Source organism: Martes martes (assembly GCF_963455335.1).
Source record: "Martes martes genome assembly, chromosome: 5".
NCBI lineage: Eukaryota > Metazoa > Chordata > Mammalia > Carnivora > Mustelidae > Martes > Martes martes.
Genome location: NC_137892.1, coordinates 66,076,904 through 66,097,619, shown reverse-complemented (window position 1 = coordinate 66,097,619; position 20,716 = coordinate 66,076,904). Strand labels below are relative to the sequence as shown.

Sequence of the window (20,716 nt, the reverse complement as noted above, 5' to 3'; positions counted from 1 at the left end):
GTGGGCTATGGCATGTCTTTTATGGTAAACCTGGAAGACCGCCCATGGAGCTATAACGAGAGGTACACATTCCTAAGGGACATGAGGACTGTAAGCCAGGGTGGCTCCTGTGAATCCTGTTAAAGGAAACTATCACTTTTGGGTACCCAAAGAAGGTAGCTCCCAGACACTAGGTGGACTGCTTTAAGAAATGCAGAAACAAACTACCATTGTGCTGGGAAGCTTTGGTTCCTGTTCTAACAGCCTTCTGAGTAGACCAGGGTGAACTGTGGCCCAAGATAGTCCTGTGAATCTAAATGTTTACTTGAACCTAAGAAGACTCTTAAGTGGGTGTTCAAACTACCTTATCTTTGTGTTGTGGTTTAGACATCAGTGCTTCCATGCCATACACAAGATCGCTAGGTTGACTTCTTAATCAAAATATTTTCCAATGATGCTTTTTGCTAATGGGGGTTGGGGAGAGGAGGAATCCATTCTAACCTCCCAGTGATCTTGTGTATCCAGAATAGTACAATATTCTTTCTGTGGTGGTAGTTTTGCCTGCATCAATATGAGCCATAATTCCAATATTACGGATTCTGTTTAAAAAGTAGGAAAAAAAAAGCACATATTATAAGATGGACATTAATAAAAGTGTAAAACTAAAACATGTATGCTACACAAAGTTCAAAGCTGGTATCTCAGTAATTTTTATAATGGTAGAAAAACTAGAAAAAGAGAAAACATATCCCTACCACATTATTCTGACAAAATAGCTAACAAAAGAGCAAACTACAATCTTATGAATCTTTCACTTATTTCTATGTGCTGTTGCTACATTAAAAACATTTAGTATTAAATTCAGGAAAAAAATAGCATTTAGATACATACCCACACCTCTTATAAGATACATACCAACATCTACTTATACTTAGCTAGGGCAGAAAGCTAAATTAACAATGCTAAATTAAGCCCATGACAGAAGCTCTTGGCTTTTTACAGCAGCATATGGAAAAGAATGTATCAGTGATAGTACTTACTTGGCTATGGGAGGACTGATGACGGAATGAAGCGATTTGATATCATTTCCAACTAAACCTAATGGAAAGAGGGTTACAATTTAAAAGTTTAAGAAATTTCCCTTTAATTTGCAAATCAAGAAAGTTAAAGCAATTTTAAGCAAATATTGTAATTCCAATTAAAGTAAAATTCAAGCTAAATAGAACTCTGATTTACTTAAAAATTATTTTCCTGCAATCTGTAGAGAAAAGGCAACAGATGATGTAAGTTGGTTTTGTTTTTTTTTTAAGACTTTACTTATTTGTTTGACAGAGAGAGCACAAGTAGGCAGAGCAGCAGGCAGAGGGAGAAGGAGGCTCCCCACTGAGAGTCCAATGCAGGACTTGATCCCAGGACTCCCCCCATGTCATGACCTCAGTTGAAGGCAGACACTCAACCAACTGAACCACCCAGGCACCCCTAAGATAAAGTTTTGAAACATCAACTTTTAGATCACAGACTCAGAAAAATAAAAATTTACCCTAGTCTTTGCCACTTTCTGTAATTCTGTAATAGACATAATTGAATTGTAGAATTAGAATGTTCTAACAATAACCTTAAAAACAAAACAAAACAATAATCTTATGGCCACAGCATTTAAACCAAAGAAAAATAAAATACACATCCCTGTAAATGTGCATTGTCAAGGCCAGAAAAGTGAAGAGTGATCCTATCAGATAATAATGAATTCTCATACAATTTGAAATCTATCTTCCCTGAGTAATCCCAAGCACAAAGTACCTTTAAAGATGGCTTAGGAGGTATAACTGAACAGGAGCTAGAACAACCTAATACTTCTAAAAGGCCAAGTAGTACTTCTGGAGTACAAAGAGCCCATAATAATTTACTCCATGCTTACAATATATTTTATTAATAATATTAAAGCAAAAATGCAGTTACATTTATAATTTTAACCTATACCTTCCTACTATTTAAATCAGCTTTGCAAAATTTCTCTAATAAATCAAGAACAGTTCTACTGTATTTTGAAAACCTGATGGCAGTTTTAAGACTTACAGATCATCTGTATGGCTACAGATAAATTTGCATGACAATATATAGAAATACAGATACAAATCAATAATGCAGGGCATTACAAGTCACACATCCTAGCAGGGAGAGCAACAGGCAGAAGGAGGGGGAGAAGCAGGGTCTCCGCTTAGCAAGGAGCCTGATGCCAGGCCTCAATTCCAGGACCGTAACCAGAGCTGGAGGCAGATGCTCAACTGACTGAGCCACCCAGGCGCTCCAAGCATCAAGCTTTTAATAGCCATTTTACCTAATGCAAATTACCCCAGATAAATATTTAACCAACTAATCTTAAGAATCTCCAAAATAAATTAGTTGGGCAAACCTGCATTGACAGAAAATACTTCTGTGTAAAAATCAGAAATGTACTAGAAAAATAGTATTTTATAGCAAGAGCATTCTACAGGTAGACACCTCTTAACTTCTGAGCCAGCTACTAAAGCCAGCAACCTTTCTCTTTGTTTAGCTCATTTGGAGAGCCAGCAGATGAGGAATACAGGCTTACTGATACTCCCTCCTGGCTTCTATCACAATACTTCCAACTCCTAATCATCTCAAGGAAAGGGCCAAGAAGTAAAACTACCCCACTACTTCCAAAATGGAGACCCTTAATAAAGGAATGTTTGCCAATGAGAGAAAGCAAACAAGCAGTTTAAATACAATGAGAAAAATAAAAATTTGTACCTGGTAGAGAACTGTAGCTTCTTCCAAGAGGCACATATGGAAGAGAAAGCAAACAAGCAGTTTAAATACAATGAGAAAAATAAAAATTTGTACCTGGTAGAGAACTGTAGCTTCTTCCAAGAGGCACATATGGCTTTAATCTTTTTAAACTTGCTTTTATTTTACAGCAACACATATTCTAGTGAGAAGAAAAAGAAACCTGATATTAATTTTATTTTAGCATGACTTATTAGAATACTTTTAACATCATAACTGCTTTGTCAGAGAAAATACTTTGAATCTCCTTAAAATAGTTTCCATTTATTAACTCTAGTTTCTTTAAAAAGTGACAACCCAAAATTATACAATAGGAAAAAACAAAAATAAAACTATTTTGAGCTGATTTTAGAAGATGGTTCTCTAAGATCTACAGCATTAGCAACAAAGGGAACACAAATTCTCTAGACCTATTCCAGACAAGAGAATCAGAAACTCTGAGGAGAGATAAACAATCTATTGGGGGGGGGGGTTTAAACTGAAGTATAATTAATATAGTGATATATGAGTTTCAACAAGCACTCCAGGTGATTCTAAAGATTTATTTATTTGAGAGACAACCGCTCTTGAGTGAAGGTAGGGGTTCATGAAGGGGGAAGGGAGAGTCCTAAGCAGACAGCACTGAGTGCAGAGCCTGACGTAGGCCTCGATCTCGCAACCCTGAGATCAGGACTTGAGCTGAAACCTAGAGTCCAGTGCTCAACCAACTAAGCCACCCAGGTGCCTCAACCTCCAGGTGACTCTGACAGCTATAGTTTGAAACTCAGGACCTGAAATTCCCAGAAAGCCAGAAAAATTAAATAAGGTCTCTCACACTGGCTATTCCTTGATTCTCTACAGGTGCTAAGAACTGGTAGGGGTCATGAAACTCAGAATTTATTGAAGTGGCTACACATTAGAATCACCTGGAAAATTTTAAAAACATCTGAGGGGAAGTTAGGAGAACCAGGACTGGCAGTCTTTTTTTTTTTTTTTTTTAAATTTTTTTATTTATGTATTTGACACAGAGAGAGAGAGAGATAGATCACAAGTAGGCAGAGAGGCAGGCAGAGGGGAGGGGGAGGCAGGCTCCCCGCTGAGCAGAGAGCCCGATGCGGGGCTCGATCCCAGGACCCTGAGACCATGACCTGAGCTGAAGGCAGAGGCTTAACCCACTGAGCCACCCAGGTGCCCCAGGACTGGCAGTCTTAAAAATTCCTGAGGTATCTTCTCCCAGTGTTTCCACTAAGAGGTTGAATATTCCCCATCCCCAGACCACTAGATACACATTATTGACTGCCAATACATTTAAAATTGTGACATTTAGTGTATTTATTTATTTTATAAGATTTTTTGTTTATTTATTATTTGACAAAGACACAGTGAGAGAGGGAACACAAGCAGGCGGAGTGGGAGAGGGAGAAGCAGGCTTCCCTCTGAGCAGAGAGCCCGATGTGGGGCTCGATCCCAGGACCCTGAGATCATGACCTGAGCCGAAGGCAGACGCCCAACAACTGAGCCACCCAGGGGCCCCGACATTTAGTGTATTTAGTAATAACTCTGGGCTGCCACATCTGCCTTTTATGGTATCTTGGAACATATGCCTGTGTCTTCTATATTCTCTATGCATTACTTACCAAGTTTTTGGCAATACAATACTATGATCCTAATAAAATATTTCAAGAGTAGAGTCTCAAAACTATTTAAATTTCCACTGCATAATGACGAGGGAAAGACAGTGCTACCTGCCACAGGTGTGCAGTCTGAAAGCATCAGCAATGAAAAGACCAAAGAAAACCTGTGTAACTCCTTGGGGTGCTAAGGACCTCAAAATGGAATATACAAATGGATAGCCTTCAAAACACTGCACAGGGAACTTTGAAGTAGCAAAATGCATTTCAGACTAGGGATAAAGCCTTCTGCTTCTTCGTTACAGTTTCTCCCATACTCTCTGTTAAGAAAAACTGATGAAGATAAAGATATAATAGTTTAAGAGTATACGAGGCCTTTCAGGAAATACAGTTGCTGAAGTATATTTAATTTTACAAGAAAAGCTTACACTAACGTGCAGGATGGGTATCTTCTTATGATTTACTCCAAACTTCCTCAAGTTGGAGAACATGTTGACCCTCTAAACTGTTATTCTCTGAAAAGGAAAAATACAAAATTTTAAAACTAAGTTCATGTAGTATGTATCAGTAAGACATATTTAAAGTAAGGCATTTGTCGGGGCGCCTGGGTGGCTCAGTGGGTTAAGCCTCTGCCTTCGGCTCAGGTCACAATCCCAGAGTCCTGGGATCGAGTCCCGCATTGGGCTCTCTGCTCGGCGGGGAGCCTGCTTCCTCCTCTCTCTCTGCCTGCCTCTCTGCCTACTTGTGATCTCTGTCTGTCAGATAAATAAATAAAAATCTTTAAAGTAAGGCATTTGTAATACATACCGTAAAAATGTATTACATTTTAGAAGTACAGTATTTTTAGCTACCAAAAAACTCAACCCATCAATCAGAAAATGAAAATTCTGACAAAATGAGAAACATGGTTCTCAAGCTAAAATGTTCTTTATTTTTTCAACATGTTTTAATTCTTAAAGATATGGACATATTGTGGGAAAAGACTAAGATTGCAAAAATATATCACAGCAATTACAATGTTATTTATGTAATTATACAGAATTTAGTACAGAAAGGTAAGCAACTACATGTTAACTTGGTAATTTCTCACTGATAGTGTAATTTAGTGGTTTATCTGTACATTCTGATTTTTCTACCATGAATATGTAAAAAAAAAATACACAAAAGCAAGCCCTCTTCTGTGATTACAAAAATTAAGTAATTTTGGTTTAAAAACATTTACTGGGGACGCCTGGGTGGCTCAGTTGGTTAAGCGGCTGCCTTCGGCTCAGGTCATGATCCCAGCGTCCTGGGATCAAGTCCCACATCGGGCTCCTTGCTCGGCAGGGAGCCTGCTTCTCCCTCTGCCTCTGCCTGCCACTCTGTCTGCCTGTGCTCGCTCGCTCTCTCTAACAAATAAATAAATAAAAACTTAAAAAATAAATAAATAAATAAATAAATAAAAATAAAAACATTTACTAAATATGAACCACGTTTCAAGTACACTATTAAAGCTAAGAGAAGTTCATGGAAGCATCTGAGACTAGGCAGAAAGCAAGGAAACATTGTGTGCCATTTTATATAAGAAGCCATGTCAAAACTCATTATTTTGGGGAATGTGGCTGGCTCAGTCAATGGAGTGTGCAACTCTTGATCTCAGAGTTGTGAGTTTGAGCTCCACACTGGGTGAGGAGATTATTTAAAAAATTAGATCTTTTTATTTATTTTTTTTTTAAAGATTTTATTTATTTATTTGATATACAGAGATCACAAGTAGGCAGAGAGGCAGGCAGAGAGAGAGAGAGGAGGAAGCAGGCTCCCTGCTGAGCAGAGAGCCCGATGTAGGGCTCGATCCCAGGACCCTGGGATCGTGACCTGAGCCGAAGGCAGAGGCTTTAACCCACTGAGCCACCCAGGCGCCCCAAAAATTAGATCTTTTTAAAAAATCCATTATTTTTCCTCCTAAATCTGTGTTTTAAAACAGCCACATTCACTAACCCTCATTTATTTTTTAATTTTCTTTTTTTAGAGACAGGATGGGGCAGAGGTGGGGGTGTGTGATGGTAGGAGAGGGGGAGGAAGAATCTTATGCAGGCTCCATGCTCAGTGAAGAGCCTGATGTGGGGGGGGGGGGAATCTCATAACCCTGAGATCATGACCTGAGCGGAAATCAAAAGCAGACTGATTTATTGGCAAACCATCCAGGCACACCTCACTAACCCTCATTTAGCAAGTCACCAAATCCTTGTGATTTTATTTCCTAAATTTATCTTGAATCCATTCTCTCTTTTTCACTTCCAGTGTCAAAGTAAAGGAAGTTTACAATATCATGCATGTTAGATCCACTCTAAAATAGAACAAAACATTTTAACCAAAGAAATACAAAAAAACCTAATAGGTTTTGACTCCACATTGCAACTAAGAAACTACCACTTGTCACCCTGGTAGAGCATCTAAGATCATCCACAATTTCCTGTAAAGACTATTAAAATACTCAATACCTTTCCCAACCACCTATATGACCTATGTGTATGAGGCTGGATTTTCTTCAGATAGTTCAAAAAGATCATACATACATAGTAACAAATACAGAAGGTGATAGCAGATGCCAGCTGTTTTCTTTATGCCCAACATTAAAGACACTTGCAAATGTTTAAGGCAAGGTAAAATATTCCTCAAACTAAATTACTTTTGTAAAATAAAAGGTATTTCTCATAACATTACATTACTTACATTAAGATTCAGTGGATTTAAGTTTAAGTGAATTAATAAAGAATTTTAAAGTTTTAATTTCTAATAGTTGAGTATGTATTATAACCTACATTAAAAAAAAACCTCTTTGGAGTTCTAAATCATTTTTAAGAGTATGAAGGGATGCTATAGACTAAATTTTGAAAACATATTCCAACATCCTGTTTCCCCAAGTGAATGCCCACAATTGTTTTAAGTTACAGAAAGAAAAAAAAAGTTTACTAAATAAATATCAGAAAAACCAACAGAATCCATCTTGTATATACTAATACTTAAGAAGTCAAATTTTACATTAAAATGTGAATTTGAGGAAAATTAAGTAAATAATAACATAGGTGACATTCAGATATGACCAGTCTTAAAAAGTAGTACTCAAATCACTTAAGTGGGATATATTGCTTTAATCCATTATTTACATATATCCTTCAAATAAAGAACCTCTTCTCATCACTTACCTACTCAAAAACATTTAAAGGTTCTTAATAAAACAAAATCTGTCCCCAACTACAGTCACAGCCTGTCCCCACTCTATACCAGGGAGCTCTAGCCAAAATTCCCCAGAAACATCATAGTCTGGCACCTTCACACTTTCGTATGTAATGTTGCCACTGCCTGAAAGCAATCCTAGAATCCCCAAGACTCCATTCTTGGTCAACTTCCATTCATCTTCATGCCCCACCTTGAAAGCTTTTCCTAATTTCCGAGAAAGTTTTAATACTATCTTCCCTACGTTTCCATAACATTTGGAACTTGTATTTACTCATGACAAATATGGTATTTACAAGCTCTCTCCATTACTGTGAGCTCTCCAAAAGGAGGGATCTTCTACCAGCACTGCCTGGCACAATGATTCATTTTTTGACCTATTAAGTTGATTAGGATTCTCCAGGGATAGAGGATTTTCTTCTTTCCCATGGATCAATGACTTTCAACAAAAATAGTTGCCTACTATAGGTGCTATGAGGCAAGTTATTCTACAAGGCCCAAACCTCCTTAAGGCCTTGGAGAATAAAGTGTTCACTAAATGTTTTAACACCTAATGATACAAAAGCAATAATGGGGAAGAAAAACAGGTAACATTCTACATTACTGGCAACAAGTTACATTACCAATAAACAAAAAGAATCCATGATTTTTTTTTTTGTGAATCGGTACAGTATCATGTTTGTAAGGCCTAATATACAAAAAGAGAAATCATGGGGGTCCCTGGGTGGCCCAGTCTGTCAAGCATCTGCCTTTGGCTCAGGTCATGATCTCGGGTGTCCTGGAATAAAGCCCTTCACAGGGCTCCCTGCTCAGCAGGGAGTCTGCTTCTCTCTCCTCCTCTGCTCCTCCTCCTGCCCCTGCTCTCGTTCACTCTCTGTCTCTCAAATAAATAAAATCTTAAAAAAGAGAGAGAAAAAAATCATGGACCACTAAACAAAAATTCACGGGAGGCCTGGGTGGGTCAGTCAGTTAGGCTTCTACTTTCATGATCCCAGGGTCCTGGGATCTACCCCCATGTGGGCTCTCTGCTCAGAGGGGAGCCTATTTCTCCCTCTGTCTGCCACTCTCCCTGCTTCTTCTCTCATTCTTTGTCAAATAAATAAAATCTTTTAAAAAAATCATAAAATACATCAGTATGCAAGCAAAATTGAAGGTGATGTTGTTGAGAATCAAGTAATATATGAAAGGAGATCCTAAAGCGTCAGGTTGTTCTGTGTTTGCAGATGGTTTTTGTTACAGTTAGTAATTTCTCCCAAATTAGAAGTCCTTTTCACATTTTTGTCAAACCCAGTGTTTTTCAGGAAAATATCACATATAAATCAGGCCAATATGTTTACTACTGTCGAATCTTAAAATCATCTTTGATTTTTTCCTATGTTCAACAGATCTCATGTTATCAATCTAAACACTTGTTTTTACTACAAATTTATTTCTAGCACAAGTTCTAAAACAAACCATTTGAAGTTATATAAATTTTATCTCAATTTAAAAAATCAGTTTCACCTGTTTTTTATTTTTTTTATTTTTATTTACTTTTTTTTAAAAGATTTTATTTATTTATTTGACAGACAGAGATCACAAGTAGGCAGAGAGGCAGGCAGAGAGGGGGGGGGGAAACAGGCTCCCTGCTGAGCAGAGAGCCCGATGTGGGGCTCAATCCCAGGACCCTGGGATCATGACCCGAGCCGAAAGCAGAGGCCTTAACCCACTGAGCCACCCAGGCGCCCCTCACCTGTTTTTTAAAAGTTTCACCTGATTTTTTAAACCAGAAAAAGTTTACCAAATTCACTTTTACTTGCTAAAAAACAGCCTAAGTAGATAAAGATACTTTTAAATTTAGGTCAACTGTACTGATAAAGCACAATTCCCTTGTTCATTTAATATTTATTGGAGCAACAGCTGGTTATTAGAAATATAAAAATGAGTAGCACATGATCTCCAATCTGGAGAAAAATGTTAGCTTTAAAAATTCTAGCCTGGGGGCACCTGGGTGGCTCAGTGGGTTAAGCCTCTGTCTTTGGCTCGGGTCATGATCTCGGGGTCCTCGGATGGAGCCCTGCATCAGGCTCTCTGCTCAGCAGGGAGTCTGCTTCCCCCTCTCTCTCTCTGCCTGCCTCTCTGCCTACTTGTGATCTCTGTCTGTCAAATAAATAAATAAAAATCTTTAATAAAAAAAATTCTAGCCTGTCTCCTGCATATTACAATAGCAAACATTTCAATCATAATACTTTTTACAAAGCTCTTACTATACCTGTTCCTCTTCTTCAATGTAAATAAGCTTGACTTTTTAACCATACACAATCAACTTTTAAAGCAGCTCTCACATCCTCCTGACTTTTCACTTATAATTTCTCCTATAGCAATAAATACTATCTAAAATTTTCATCCAATTAGAGAAATGCATTTTCATGCTTCTGACTGCCAAAATGCAAAAAGTGGGTATCTACTATAACCTTTTGGTAGATAAAACAAGGAAGTGATGACATCCAACTTGGCTACTGCCAGGTATATAGGAAGTAAATTTTTCTCAGAAAGTTTTGCTGACATTGATCTGCTTAGGCCATTTTTAGCCTGCAATCACAGCTGAAAGTAAGAACAAATGATAAACAGCCAGCCACTTGTCTCCTCTATTTTACACAAATCAAAATGTGACCCCTACTTAACCTTTAAGAACTTACTTTCTACTCCCGGTCCAGAAAACAAAAAGGGCATGAGTGGCTTTGAGAATCATAAATTAAAAAAAACAATATTGATGAGTTCACAACTTAAGCCTACGAAAAATTTCCATAAGCTGAAAGAACTACAACAGGAAACAATAAGGATAAATTTCACAATGTTAAGCAAAAGAAACCAACACAAAAGAGTTCATACTGTATGATTCCAATTATTTAAAGTTTAAAATGGGTAAAACTAATCCATTTTGTTACAAGTCAGTATGGTATTTACACTTGGGAGTGATTGGAAAGAGGCCTAAGGAAGGCTTCTGGGGTGCAGGTTAATGTAATTTCTTGATTCACGTGCTGCTTACAGGGTGTCAGAGTTTGAAAACCCCCTGAAGCATCTATCCTATATATGCATTGTTTGCGTGTATCTTACACTCCAGTAAAAAGTCTTTTTAAAACTTTTTTTTTAAAGATTTTATTTATTTATTTAACACAGAGAGAGAGAGAGAGAGAGAGAGATCACAAGTAGGCAGAGAGGCAGGCAGGGAGAGAGGGGGAAGCAGGCTCCCCACCGAGCAGAGAGCCCGATGTAGGGCTCAATCCCAGGACCCTGAGATCATGACCTGAGCTGAAGGCAGAGGCTTTAACCCACTGAGCCACCCAGGCGCCCCTTTTTAAAACTTTCCATAAACTTCTCAATATAACAGAAATGTCAAATGGGCAAAGACCTGAGTAGTTTACAGAAGACTTGCTGTAGTCCCAAGTCTTCTGCAATCTTGGATAAATAACTTAAAATCTCTGAACCTTCCTTTCCATCTATCTCATTACCAGACCAGTATGAGAATTAAGTTCATTTACTCAACAAGAATTTATTGTTATTGTGTCTACCACTGCCTCCTAACAAATGGTTTGAAAGTAGTGAAAAAAAGACATCCTTGTACTCACACTGTCTTTACCTTGTCACTAGATAATAAAAAGGAATAAATAAAATACTTACCATCTCCTACGGTGACACGTGCTGTAGAAAAGAATTATGCAGGAACCGGGAACTGGTTAGTAACCATAAGCCAAGTCACTTAAACAAGTGACATTTAAGCAAAAACGTCAAGAAGGTGTAGGAAGCAAACCCTGGGGGAAGCGTGTTGTAGGAAAAGAGATTACGTAATTTACTGCACCTGAAAACGCTGGTTAGAAATAGAGTTTTAAAGAAAATACACCACATTAGAAGATGGAGCCTTGAAAACCCTCCAAACCCACCTTACTGCCTCAACTCTACGAACTAAGACTTAGGAAGATGATTAAGACCTTCGGGAGGCCCTCTCGTCCTTCTCTGTGGCTGGCTGTTGCCTCCCTAGATGGGGCACGGTGCCCAGCGCGCCGCCGGGTAACAGGCACGCGCGGGTCGGACCGCGCGGTCTGATACCCACCTAGCACTAGGTCGCATACTGGAGGCCGGCTTTTTCCCGCCGGGTGTTGAGAGCCGCAGGTGCAGGCTGCGCCAAAGTCAGCAAAGGCCTCGCGTCACGATACAGTACCTCGGCGAACGTCCTGGTCACTCCAGAAGAGAACTTACACCCTTCACACCCACCTCCTCCGGCCACCGAACACCCCCAGTTCCGGCGGTGCAACACTCAAATGCCGCCTGCGAGCAACTTCCGCCCTTCCAGCTAAACGTGAAGAACAGAGGTCCGGAACCGAAGTGTCGCGCTTTCTCCGGAGTCCGTGGTTTTACGACTCTTTCCCGTCGCGGCTGGCCTGGAGTTAGCTCGTGGGTCTGGGAGATCCCAAAACTGACATCTTCTTTGCGCCCCGACAGCTGCACCCCACGGCTCTGCAGCCGTCACCATGGTGAGGAGGTAGTTTTGGGGCTCTCGCATCGCAGGGCTTCAGAGTTGGTGGGGCCTGGAGGCCCTGGGCGGGAGGCGAGGGGTGGTAGGCAGAAGGGAGGTACTGCCGAAGGGAATGAGGGTGAGGGGGGAAAATGTATCTGGTGGACACAGATTGGGGTATTTGCCAGAGTACACGCTTTAGAGCGAGATCGGTTTCACTCTGTTAAATTCCTGGCTTAGCCACGTTTGTGTATTGTCAGTGCCAGACCCCAGCGATAACCCTATACTGTAGGCGAAACTCCGCTGCCACTTAGTTTTATTGCTGAGGAAATTTAAGACAGGCCCGGCCACGGGCCAAGCAACTAATGAATTAATTAATGAATTAATCTGGGCTTAAAGCACAGATCTGACTGCCACATCCGTTCTCTTTCTACTATGTCTCTCATTTGTATCTCTGCGGAATGGCATTCCACATGCTTTCCTCATGATTTCTGCAAAGTTTATTGTGCTAGCAGTTGAAAACACCACTCCAGATACACAGTAGCTGGTTGTTATTTGGAGTTACCTGTGCTAGAGTTGACGTTGCATCATTATTTTAGCTTGCGGTCTTAAAATACAAATGGACTGTTGGCCACGTGTTTAAGATAAAACAAAAGTGGCCTATAAAATAAAAACGGGCACTGATAAAGCAAAAAGGGATCTCATACATTGCTGGTGCCATGCAAAATAGTATAGCCCCTTGTGAAAACAGTTTGGCATGTGGCCACACAAAGGACTTCTGTGCCAGTGTTTATTTGCTAAAAACGGGAAACACCCCAGATATCCATGAACCGATCAAAGGATGAATGGGGATATATCCATACATGGAATACTATTTGGCAATAACAAGGATTGACGTACTGGCTCATGTAACAACATGGACAAATCTCAAAAGCCCTAAGTGAAAGAAGCTAGATGCAAAAGGCTACATACTGTAGGTACTGTAAGCTTCTTCACAATGATAAAGGGAAAACTAGAGTGAGAGATAACAGATTGGAGGTGGAAAAAGGAGGGTTGTCTTCAAAGTAATGCAAGGGAATTTTCTGAGGTGATGGAAATAGTCTCTTTTTATTGCGGTGGTTACAAAACTCTGTAGTTTGTCAAAATGTAAAACTGTACACCTACACCTGAAAGAGCATTTCATTATATGTAAGTTGTACTTAAATAAAACAGATTTCTTTAATAAAAAGTATGAAGAATAATGATGTTATTGAAAAACTAGATTACTCATGCCCAGTAAAAGAGATAGATCCTGGAATGATGTCATCCTTTTTGTGGTCCAGTGGATTTTGGACAATTCCCTTCAACGAACACTAACTTTCACTGAGATTATTACAGATGTAAATCCTGATGCCTCATACCATTCAGGATCAAAACGTATTTAACTCATATCATGTAAACAGGCTTAATAGCGCAAGAGTTACTTAAGCAAGTGAGCATTTGGATGACATAAGGCCTTCTGTACTTTATATGGTATTCAGAAAGTTATTTAGCATAATTCTGTCAACATTCTTTAAAATTAATGTTTCTTACATTACAGCCACAAAATGAATATATTGAGTTACACCGGAAGCGCTATGGCTATCGTCTGGATTACCATGAGAAAAAGAGAAAGAAAGAAGGTCGAGAGGCTCATGAACGTTCAAAGAAGGCAAAAAAGATGATTGGTCTGAAAGCTAAGCTCTACCATAAACAGCGCCATGCTGAGAAAATACAGATGAAAAAGACGTAAGTGATGAGTTCTTCATTGTAACCAGTTAACATCTTTTGAGTAATAATTTTTAAAACTGAAATCTTGAATCTTCTTCCTTCTCGGTAGTATCAAGATGCATGAAAAGAGAAACACCAAACAAAAGAATGATGAAAAGACTCCACAAGGAGCTGTACCTGCGTATCTACTGGACAGGGAGGGACAGTCTCGAGCTAAAGTACTTTCTAATATGATTAAACAAAAACGAAAAGAGAAAGCGGTAAGAAATAAAAATTGAAATCTTTATTTTTGTTTAGGAGAATTACTTAATATTAGTCTTTTTCTTCAGTGTAATTGGAAACATGGTATCCAGCTACTATTCCCATTATTTAGATATCAAAGTCTTTGTAAAGTTCATTTTGTATCAAGTATTTAAGTAATAAAACATTTACTTTCTCATCATGAGAACATTCACATTTAACAGGTTTTTTAAAAAGTTACTAGAATACCACACATCTTTAGTGTAAAAAAAAGTATCTAAAAAGTTAGTAGGGCATGAATCTCAAAATCAGTATTTTAACAGCTTTCTATACTTGACACCTCCTAATGCTGTGCTCTTGTGGAAAAAGATACAGCTGCTTGTTTTTGCTGCCCTATATTGCTAAAATTAGTTAAAAAGTAGAATGGTGGGAAAACCCTCTGATTTGACTTAAACAAAAATTTAACATTTTTTTAATATTACTAGATTACACTTGGTATCAAATTAGGTTAAAGCCTGCTAAAAACAGATAAAGGCATATATACTACTTTTAAACATCTGTGGATAAATTGACAGAAATCCAGATAGCATCAGAAATGTTCAGTCTCCAATTCTGATTTAAAAAAACACAGCTGTTTGAGGCACCTAGGTGGCTCAGTCAGTTAAGTGTCTGCCTTAGGCTCAGATCATGTCCCAGAGTCCCTGGCTTAAGCCCCACATCGGGCTCCCTCCTCAGTGGGGATCCTGCTTCTCTCTTCCCCACTCACTCTGTCTCAAATAAATAAAATCTTTAACAAAAAAAAAAAAAAAAAAGACTGCTTTTATTTTGGTGTGTGCTATCTAAAATTAGAATGGTGTAACTTGAGCACTGGAAGAAACTTTAGAGGTTATCTGCTTAACCCCTTCTTGTTTTACAGATAAAAGACTTAAGTCCAGGAAGTTGTAAATCATTCTTCATAGTCATTATCTGTGGAGTGGTAGAATTGCTTCTAAGATCTGTCTTAATAAAATCATTCTTTTTTCTACCTTGTACTGCTTCAATTTTTCATAGAATTTTCATTCTGCAGAAGTTAAAATATGTGACAATGATTTTGTCCTTCTAGTAATGAAATCTAAAAGTCCACTCGAGATAAATTAAGAGTTGGAGACAGTCTTCCAGTTTTATACTATTCACTATTTAGTAGTAAGCACATACACTGTTTTGAGAAATCACTGCCTTACTACAGGTGGCATTTTTCATTCATAAAAAGGCATTGGGATTTTTAGCATAAGCAAATGATTTATTTATGTATTTTAGAGTTTATTTATCCTACAAGCAAGGGTAAGGGCAGACAAAAGGAGAGGGAGAAGCAGGCTCCCGGCTGAGCAGGGAGCCTGATGTGGGGCTCGATCCTAGGACCCTGGGATCATGACCTGAGCCACCCAGGCACCCCACAAACCATTTTATTTAATGTATGCATGATAAGAAACTTAATTAGTTCCAATTAATTTGGGGTTTTTGAGGAGACAGTGCAGACTTCTAGAAAACATTGGAGCCAAAATCTTGCTGGTTTAGGAAAAAAGTGAATCCACAACTTTGTACAACTAAAACATATTTAAATTTTTATTCTCATTGCTTTTTACTAACATGTTAAATTTTAACTATGGTCTATTTTTAGGGAAAATGGGAAGTTCCTTTACCCAAAGTTCGTGCCCAGGGAGAAACAGAAGTATTAAAAGTTATTCGAACAGGAAAGAGAAAGAAGAAAGCATGGAAGAGAATGGTCACTAAAGTCTGCTTTGTTGGAGATGGCTTTACTCGAAAACCACCTAAATATGAAAGATTCATTAGGCCAATGGTAAGTCCGTTGCAAGAGTGGAATGGATTAAGTATTAGTTGCTGTGTTAAATTGGATAAAGTATAATTACCTGAAATTCCTAAAATTGGTGTGAAAAGAGATCGAAAGACCTTTTTAGGCTTTTTTTTTTTAAGTTATTGATAAGGATACTATCTTAAGTTATTGATAAGGATTCTACTACTATCAAGAATCTTGTCTTTGGCTTCATGAGAGACGGGAAATGAAAACTTATTCTTACTGCAGTGTCAGTGAATCCCGATTTTTATATATATGTCATTATTAGAACCTTTGTTTTCCACGTGAAGTCGCCTTACTCATTCAGCAAGTAATGTATATGCCTGACACTTGTTCACTTTAAGAACAGAAAACTTGAGTAGTGACTGTTTTTTTCAAGAAGCAATTCCCATTTAGTAAGAAAATTATCTTAATGCTTTTGAAAACATTCAGTTTGTAGTCACTGAAAAAAGAACGTAATGTAAAAGTAGAACTTTAATTTCTATAGACAACCACGACAGTCAAAACCATTCTCCCCTTTCCCAAATGTAACTGAACATTTGGTTGACCATTCATCAACTTAAGTTGGGGGTGCTCACCCCCTGCACAGCCCAAAATCCACACAGAACTTTTGATTCCCCAAAAACTAAACTAATAGCCTACTAATGCCTGGAAGCCCTACTGATAATATGAACAGTCAATTAATACATATTTTGTATATTATGTGTATTATAATTCTTAAAACGAAAGAAAAGAAAATGTTGAGGAAATCCTAAAAGAAAGTAAGTTTATAGTACTGTACTGTATTGAAAAAAATCTTCCTCTAAGTGGACCTGTGCAGTTCAAACCTGTGTTCAAGGGTCAGCTATATATTTTTTGCAGAATCCCTTTAAAACACACTGAATTGCTCTCTTCACTGGAAATCCAGCCTGCTTAGAAAAACAGACAGAGGAAAGTTGACAGTGTTACCCTAGCTCTCAACCTGAATAATTTTTGATGGATTAAAATGTTGAGCAGCCTGTTTCTGTAAATTAAGTTCTGTTGGAATACAGCCATGCTCTTTTATTTACATATTGTGTATGGCTGTTTTTTTCTGTAGACTTTGAGTAGTTGTAGGTGAGACAGTATGGCCTGCAAAACCTAAAGTGTTTGCTGTTCATTTAAAGAACCTTCACCTATCCCTGGATTGTATAACAGACTCCCTTGTTTTGATTTCATATTTCCTAATTTTCTAAATACAGTTTCTTAACTATCAGTTCTATAGGGAGAGAATATAGTCATATACTTTCTAGGGTTTTTGTAGCTTGGCAGATAAATCTCATTGTGCATTAGTCAGATGGCATTCCCAGCTGTGTAAGTTTATTACAAAATTCATTAATGAGTCCATTACTAAGAACTTTTGTATCGCTACCCTCTACCCCCTTACAGGCAAATATCAAACTTAGGAGACTGTAGAGTGTTGTGGCTTCTGAAATGCTACCCCCCAAAAGGCCATATCTAGGTGACGAGATGACTCCAGTCTCTGTAACAGACCTCTCTGGGCTTGAGTCTCCAGTCTATGACCAGTATTACCGTCAATGAAAAGCTAACAATCCACCCTCTTTTTTCATCATGTTAAAAAAAAAGTGGAGATCTACAGAGACTTGGAATCAGAAGAGTTAAATTTAATTCCATCCACACACCATTCAACCTGGGAACAAGTCATTTTACCTACCAATCTTTATCATGCAAAAAAAAAAAAAAAGGTGGGGGGGGTTGTTGTAAGGTTATCCTGCTTAAATAAGCTATTTGTATGCTTCATCATAGTGCCTGGCATGCTTGCAAATCCTCAGAAAATGTAGGTAATAGGAAAATCTGAGTAGGATGCTAGGTAACACTCCATGCTAAAAACATCGGCAGTTTGTGTTTGGGGTTTCCCCCTCACACATTTATCAGGTTTTTAGTCTGTATAATTAGAAGTTTTTAATTTGATGCCTTAAGATTTGAAATTGTTCATCCATGGGATTTTTTTACTTCGAAGACAACTAGAAAAGCAAAAAGGGATCATCATTGCTCATTGTTGTTAACAATTTAGACTCATAACATTTTTGTGTTTGACTTACTAGGGCTTACGTTTCAAAAAGGCCCATGTAACACATCCTGAATTGAAAGCCACCTTTTGCCTGCCAATACTTGGTGTAAAAAAAAATCCTTCATCCCCACTATATACAACTTTGGGTGTTATTACCAAAGGTACTGTAATTGAGGTGAACGTGAGCGAGTTGGGCCTTGTGACACAAGGAGGCAAAGTTATTTGGGGTAAGTAAATTTCTGAATATGGGGCTGCTGCTACACAATGCTAAAATTGAAATTGGACACAGCAGATTTCAGTGCAGAGTTAAAATGGTGTGAAATCAGATTTAAATCTTTAGGAAGAATACTTTTTGTAGACAAAGTTGTGAATGTGATTCTTTTTAACTTAGATAACTGGTTTCAGTTATAAGTGTACTATATTGTTAGAATTTAAGACTGCTTTAAAAGGCATTAGGAGGGGGCGCCTGGGTGGCTCAGTGGGTTAGAGCCTCTGCCTTCGGCTCAGGTCATGATCCCAGGCTCCTGGGATCAAGCCCCGCATTGGGCTCTCTACTCAGCAGGGAGCCTGCTTCCCTTCCTCTCTCTCTGCCTGCCTCTCTGCCTACTTGTGATCTCTCGCTGTCAAATAAATAAAATCTTTAAAAAAAAAAAAAAAGGCATCAGGAGGGACACAGATGCAGAGTTAGTTATAACCAAAAAATACTGAAATACAGTAAGTTAACCATGAGCAGAGGAAGAGAGACATAGCATACACATAGCCACACTATTTCAGTAGTAATTAAAAATAAAAGGTGTCATGCAGCAATTTTAATTCTTCTTCCCTCATTTTCTTAGTTTTCTGCTTTTTGGGTCCATGTATTTCTAAACTTTAATGTTCTCTGAAATTGAAGAATACACTAATTTCTTGAATCTTCATATGAATCACTAACTCATACTTCCTATTGCTGGATCTCAGTTTTAAAATAGGTTAAATTGGGTGCCTGGGTGGCTCAGTGGGATAAGCATCTACCTTTGGCTCAGGTCATGATCTCAGGATCCTGGGACCGAGCCTCACATCAGGCTCTCTGCTCAGCGGGGAGCCTGCTTCCCCTTCTCTCTGCCTGCCTCTCTATTTGTGATCTCTGTCAAATAAATAAAATCTTTTTTTTTTTTAAGATTTTATTTATTTATTTGACAGAGATCACAAGTAGGCAGAGAGGCAGGCAGAGAGAGAGAGGGGAAGGGAAGCAGGGCTCCCCGCTGAGCAGAGAGCCCATACAGGGCTTGATCCCAGGACCCTGGAATCATTACCTGAGCCGAAGGCAGAGGCCTTAACCCACTGAGCCACCCAGGTGCCCCTAAATAAAACCTTTAAAAAAATTTTTTTAAATAAAATAGGTTAAGTTGATTTGAAAATTAAAATTTGTTGCATTTTCCAGTAAGAAAAGTATGTGGAAAAGCAACAATGCTCAGGTCAATCCACAAAGGCTTGTTAATACAACTTACTAACAGAATGGAACTGAACACCACTTGTAAAAAAATATAAAAACAGTATATGAGAATTGTTTTCACAGCTCATTTGATTTTGAGTGATTCGTAAAATCTCATTGATCCTACTATAATTTTTTTTCTTTCTTCAAAGTGGTGATTAAGAATATTTTGGGCAGGATTTGCGATGACGTGGATGGAACTAGAGGGTATTATGCTTAGCGAATTAAGTCATTTGGAGAAAGACAACTATCATACGATCTCCCTGATATGAGGAAGTGGAGATGCAACGTGGGGGGTTTGGGGGGTAGGAAAAGAATAAATGAAACAAGATGGGATCGGGAGGGAGACAAACCATAAGTGACTCTTAATCTCACAAAACAAACTGAGGGTTGCTGGGGAGAGGGGGGCCGAGAGAGGGGGTTGGGGTTATGGACATTGGGGAGGGTATGTGCTATGGTGAGTGCTGTGAAGTGTGTAAACCTGGCGATTCACAGACCTGTACCCCTGGTATATGTTTATAAAAAAATTAAAAAAATATTTTGGGCAGGGACACCTGGGTGGCTCAGTTGGTTAAGCGGCTGCCTTCCGCTCAGGTCATGATCCCAGCGTCCTGGGATGGAGTCCCACATCAGGCTCCTTGAGCCTGCTTCTCCCTCTGCCTCTGCCTGCCACTCTGCTTGTGCTCACTCACTCTGACAAATATATAAATAAAATCTTTAAAAAAAAAAAAAGAATATTTTGGGCAAAGTTAATTTTTATCAGCATTAACATCCCTCCTTTTCCCATTTTTTCCTCAGGAAAATATGCCCAGGTTACCAACAATCCTGAAAATGATGGATGCATAAATGCAGTCCTGCTGGTTTGACAGCAGTTTCAGACAAGTAATTCCTTATAATTACTGAAGACTACACACCAATCAGGAAGACAACCATTTCTGTGGTGGTTCTGAATACTACCAAACAGCCTTACGTATCTGCAGTCATCAAGAGAGGCATTTATTCTATTGTGAAAAACATTAAAATAGACATTTATTAAAATAAATGGTCTTTATTTTTGTCTTTTTAGCATTTGGATGTTCATAAATTTGAATAATTTTAAAAAGCAATTATAGAAATACCTTGGTCCATATCTGCATTAAGTAGTGGATACTCAGCAATGGAGACCTATTGTTACTGGAAAAACCAGTGTAGTTGAAAATAGCTTTTATTATAAAGGTTCATGCACACTTAAATATAGAGCCTAAACTAC

At 38.5% G+C, this 20,716-nt stretch overlaps 2 protein-coding genes across 3 annotated transcripts in view; one reads left to right on the top strand and one right to left on the bottom strand.

The window, feature by feature from the left end:
- The window catches only part of GFM2 (GTP dependent ribosome recycling factor mitochondrial 2), a 62,879-nt gene extending 50,991 nt beyond the window's left edge, over positions 1 to 11,888 (bottom strand). The window contains exons 1-5 of one of the 2 annotated variants that reach the window (XM_080804071.1): positions 11,704 to 11,888; positions 4,826 to 4,912; positions 2,845 to 2,929; positions 1,020 to 1,077; positions 481 to 578 (exon numbers count right to left, since the gene is read on the bottom strand). In XM_080804071.1, coding sequence (XP_080660197.1) covers positions 481 to 578; positions 1,020 to 1,077; positions 2,845 to 2,929; positions 4,826 to 4,888 — 304 coding nt within the window. In that variant the 5' untranslated portion in view covers positions 4,889 to 4,912; positions 11,704 to 11,888. Of the gene's footprint in view, positions 1 to 343; positions 579 to 1,019; positions 1,078 to 2,844; positions 2,930 to 4,825; positions 4,913 to 11,703 lie in introns of both variants that reach the window. The other variant, XM_080804072.1, reaches the window with a different exon arrangement.
- Positions 11,848 to 20,716, top strand: NSA2 (NSA2 ribosome biogenesis factor). The gene is made up of 6 exons (XM_080804075.1): positions 11,848 to 12,124; positions 13,685 to 13,872; positions 13,964 to 14,114; positions 15,752 to 15,931; positions 18,031 to 18,223; positions 20,266 to 20,716. The coding sequence occupies exons 1-6, from the start codon at positions 12,122 to 12,124 to the stop codon at positions 20,331 to 20,333; spliced, it is 783 nt and encodes a 260-aa protein (XP_080660201.1). The 5' UTR covers positions 11,848 to 12,121; the 3' UTR covers positions 20,334 to 20,716.

Bases quoted from the DNA above. Each gene is read 5' to 3' on its own strand.
- NSA2 (XM_080804075.1), top strand. The intron at 15,932-18,030 runs GTAAGTCCGTTG...TTGACTTACTAG, and splicing joins AAAGATTCATTAGGCCAATG to GGCTTACGTTTCAAAAAGGC. The intron at 18,224-20,265 runs GTAAGTAAATTT...TTTTTTCCTCAG, and splicing joins AGGAGGCAAAGTTATTTGGG to GAAAATATGCCCAGGTTACC.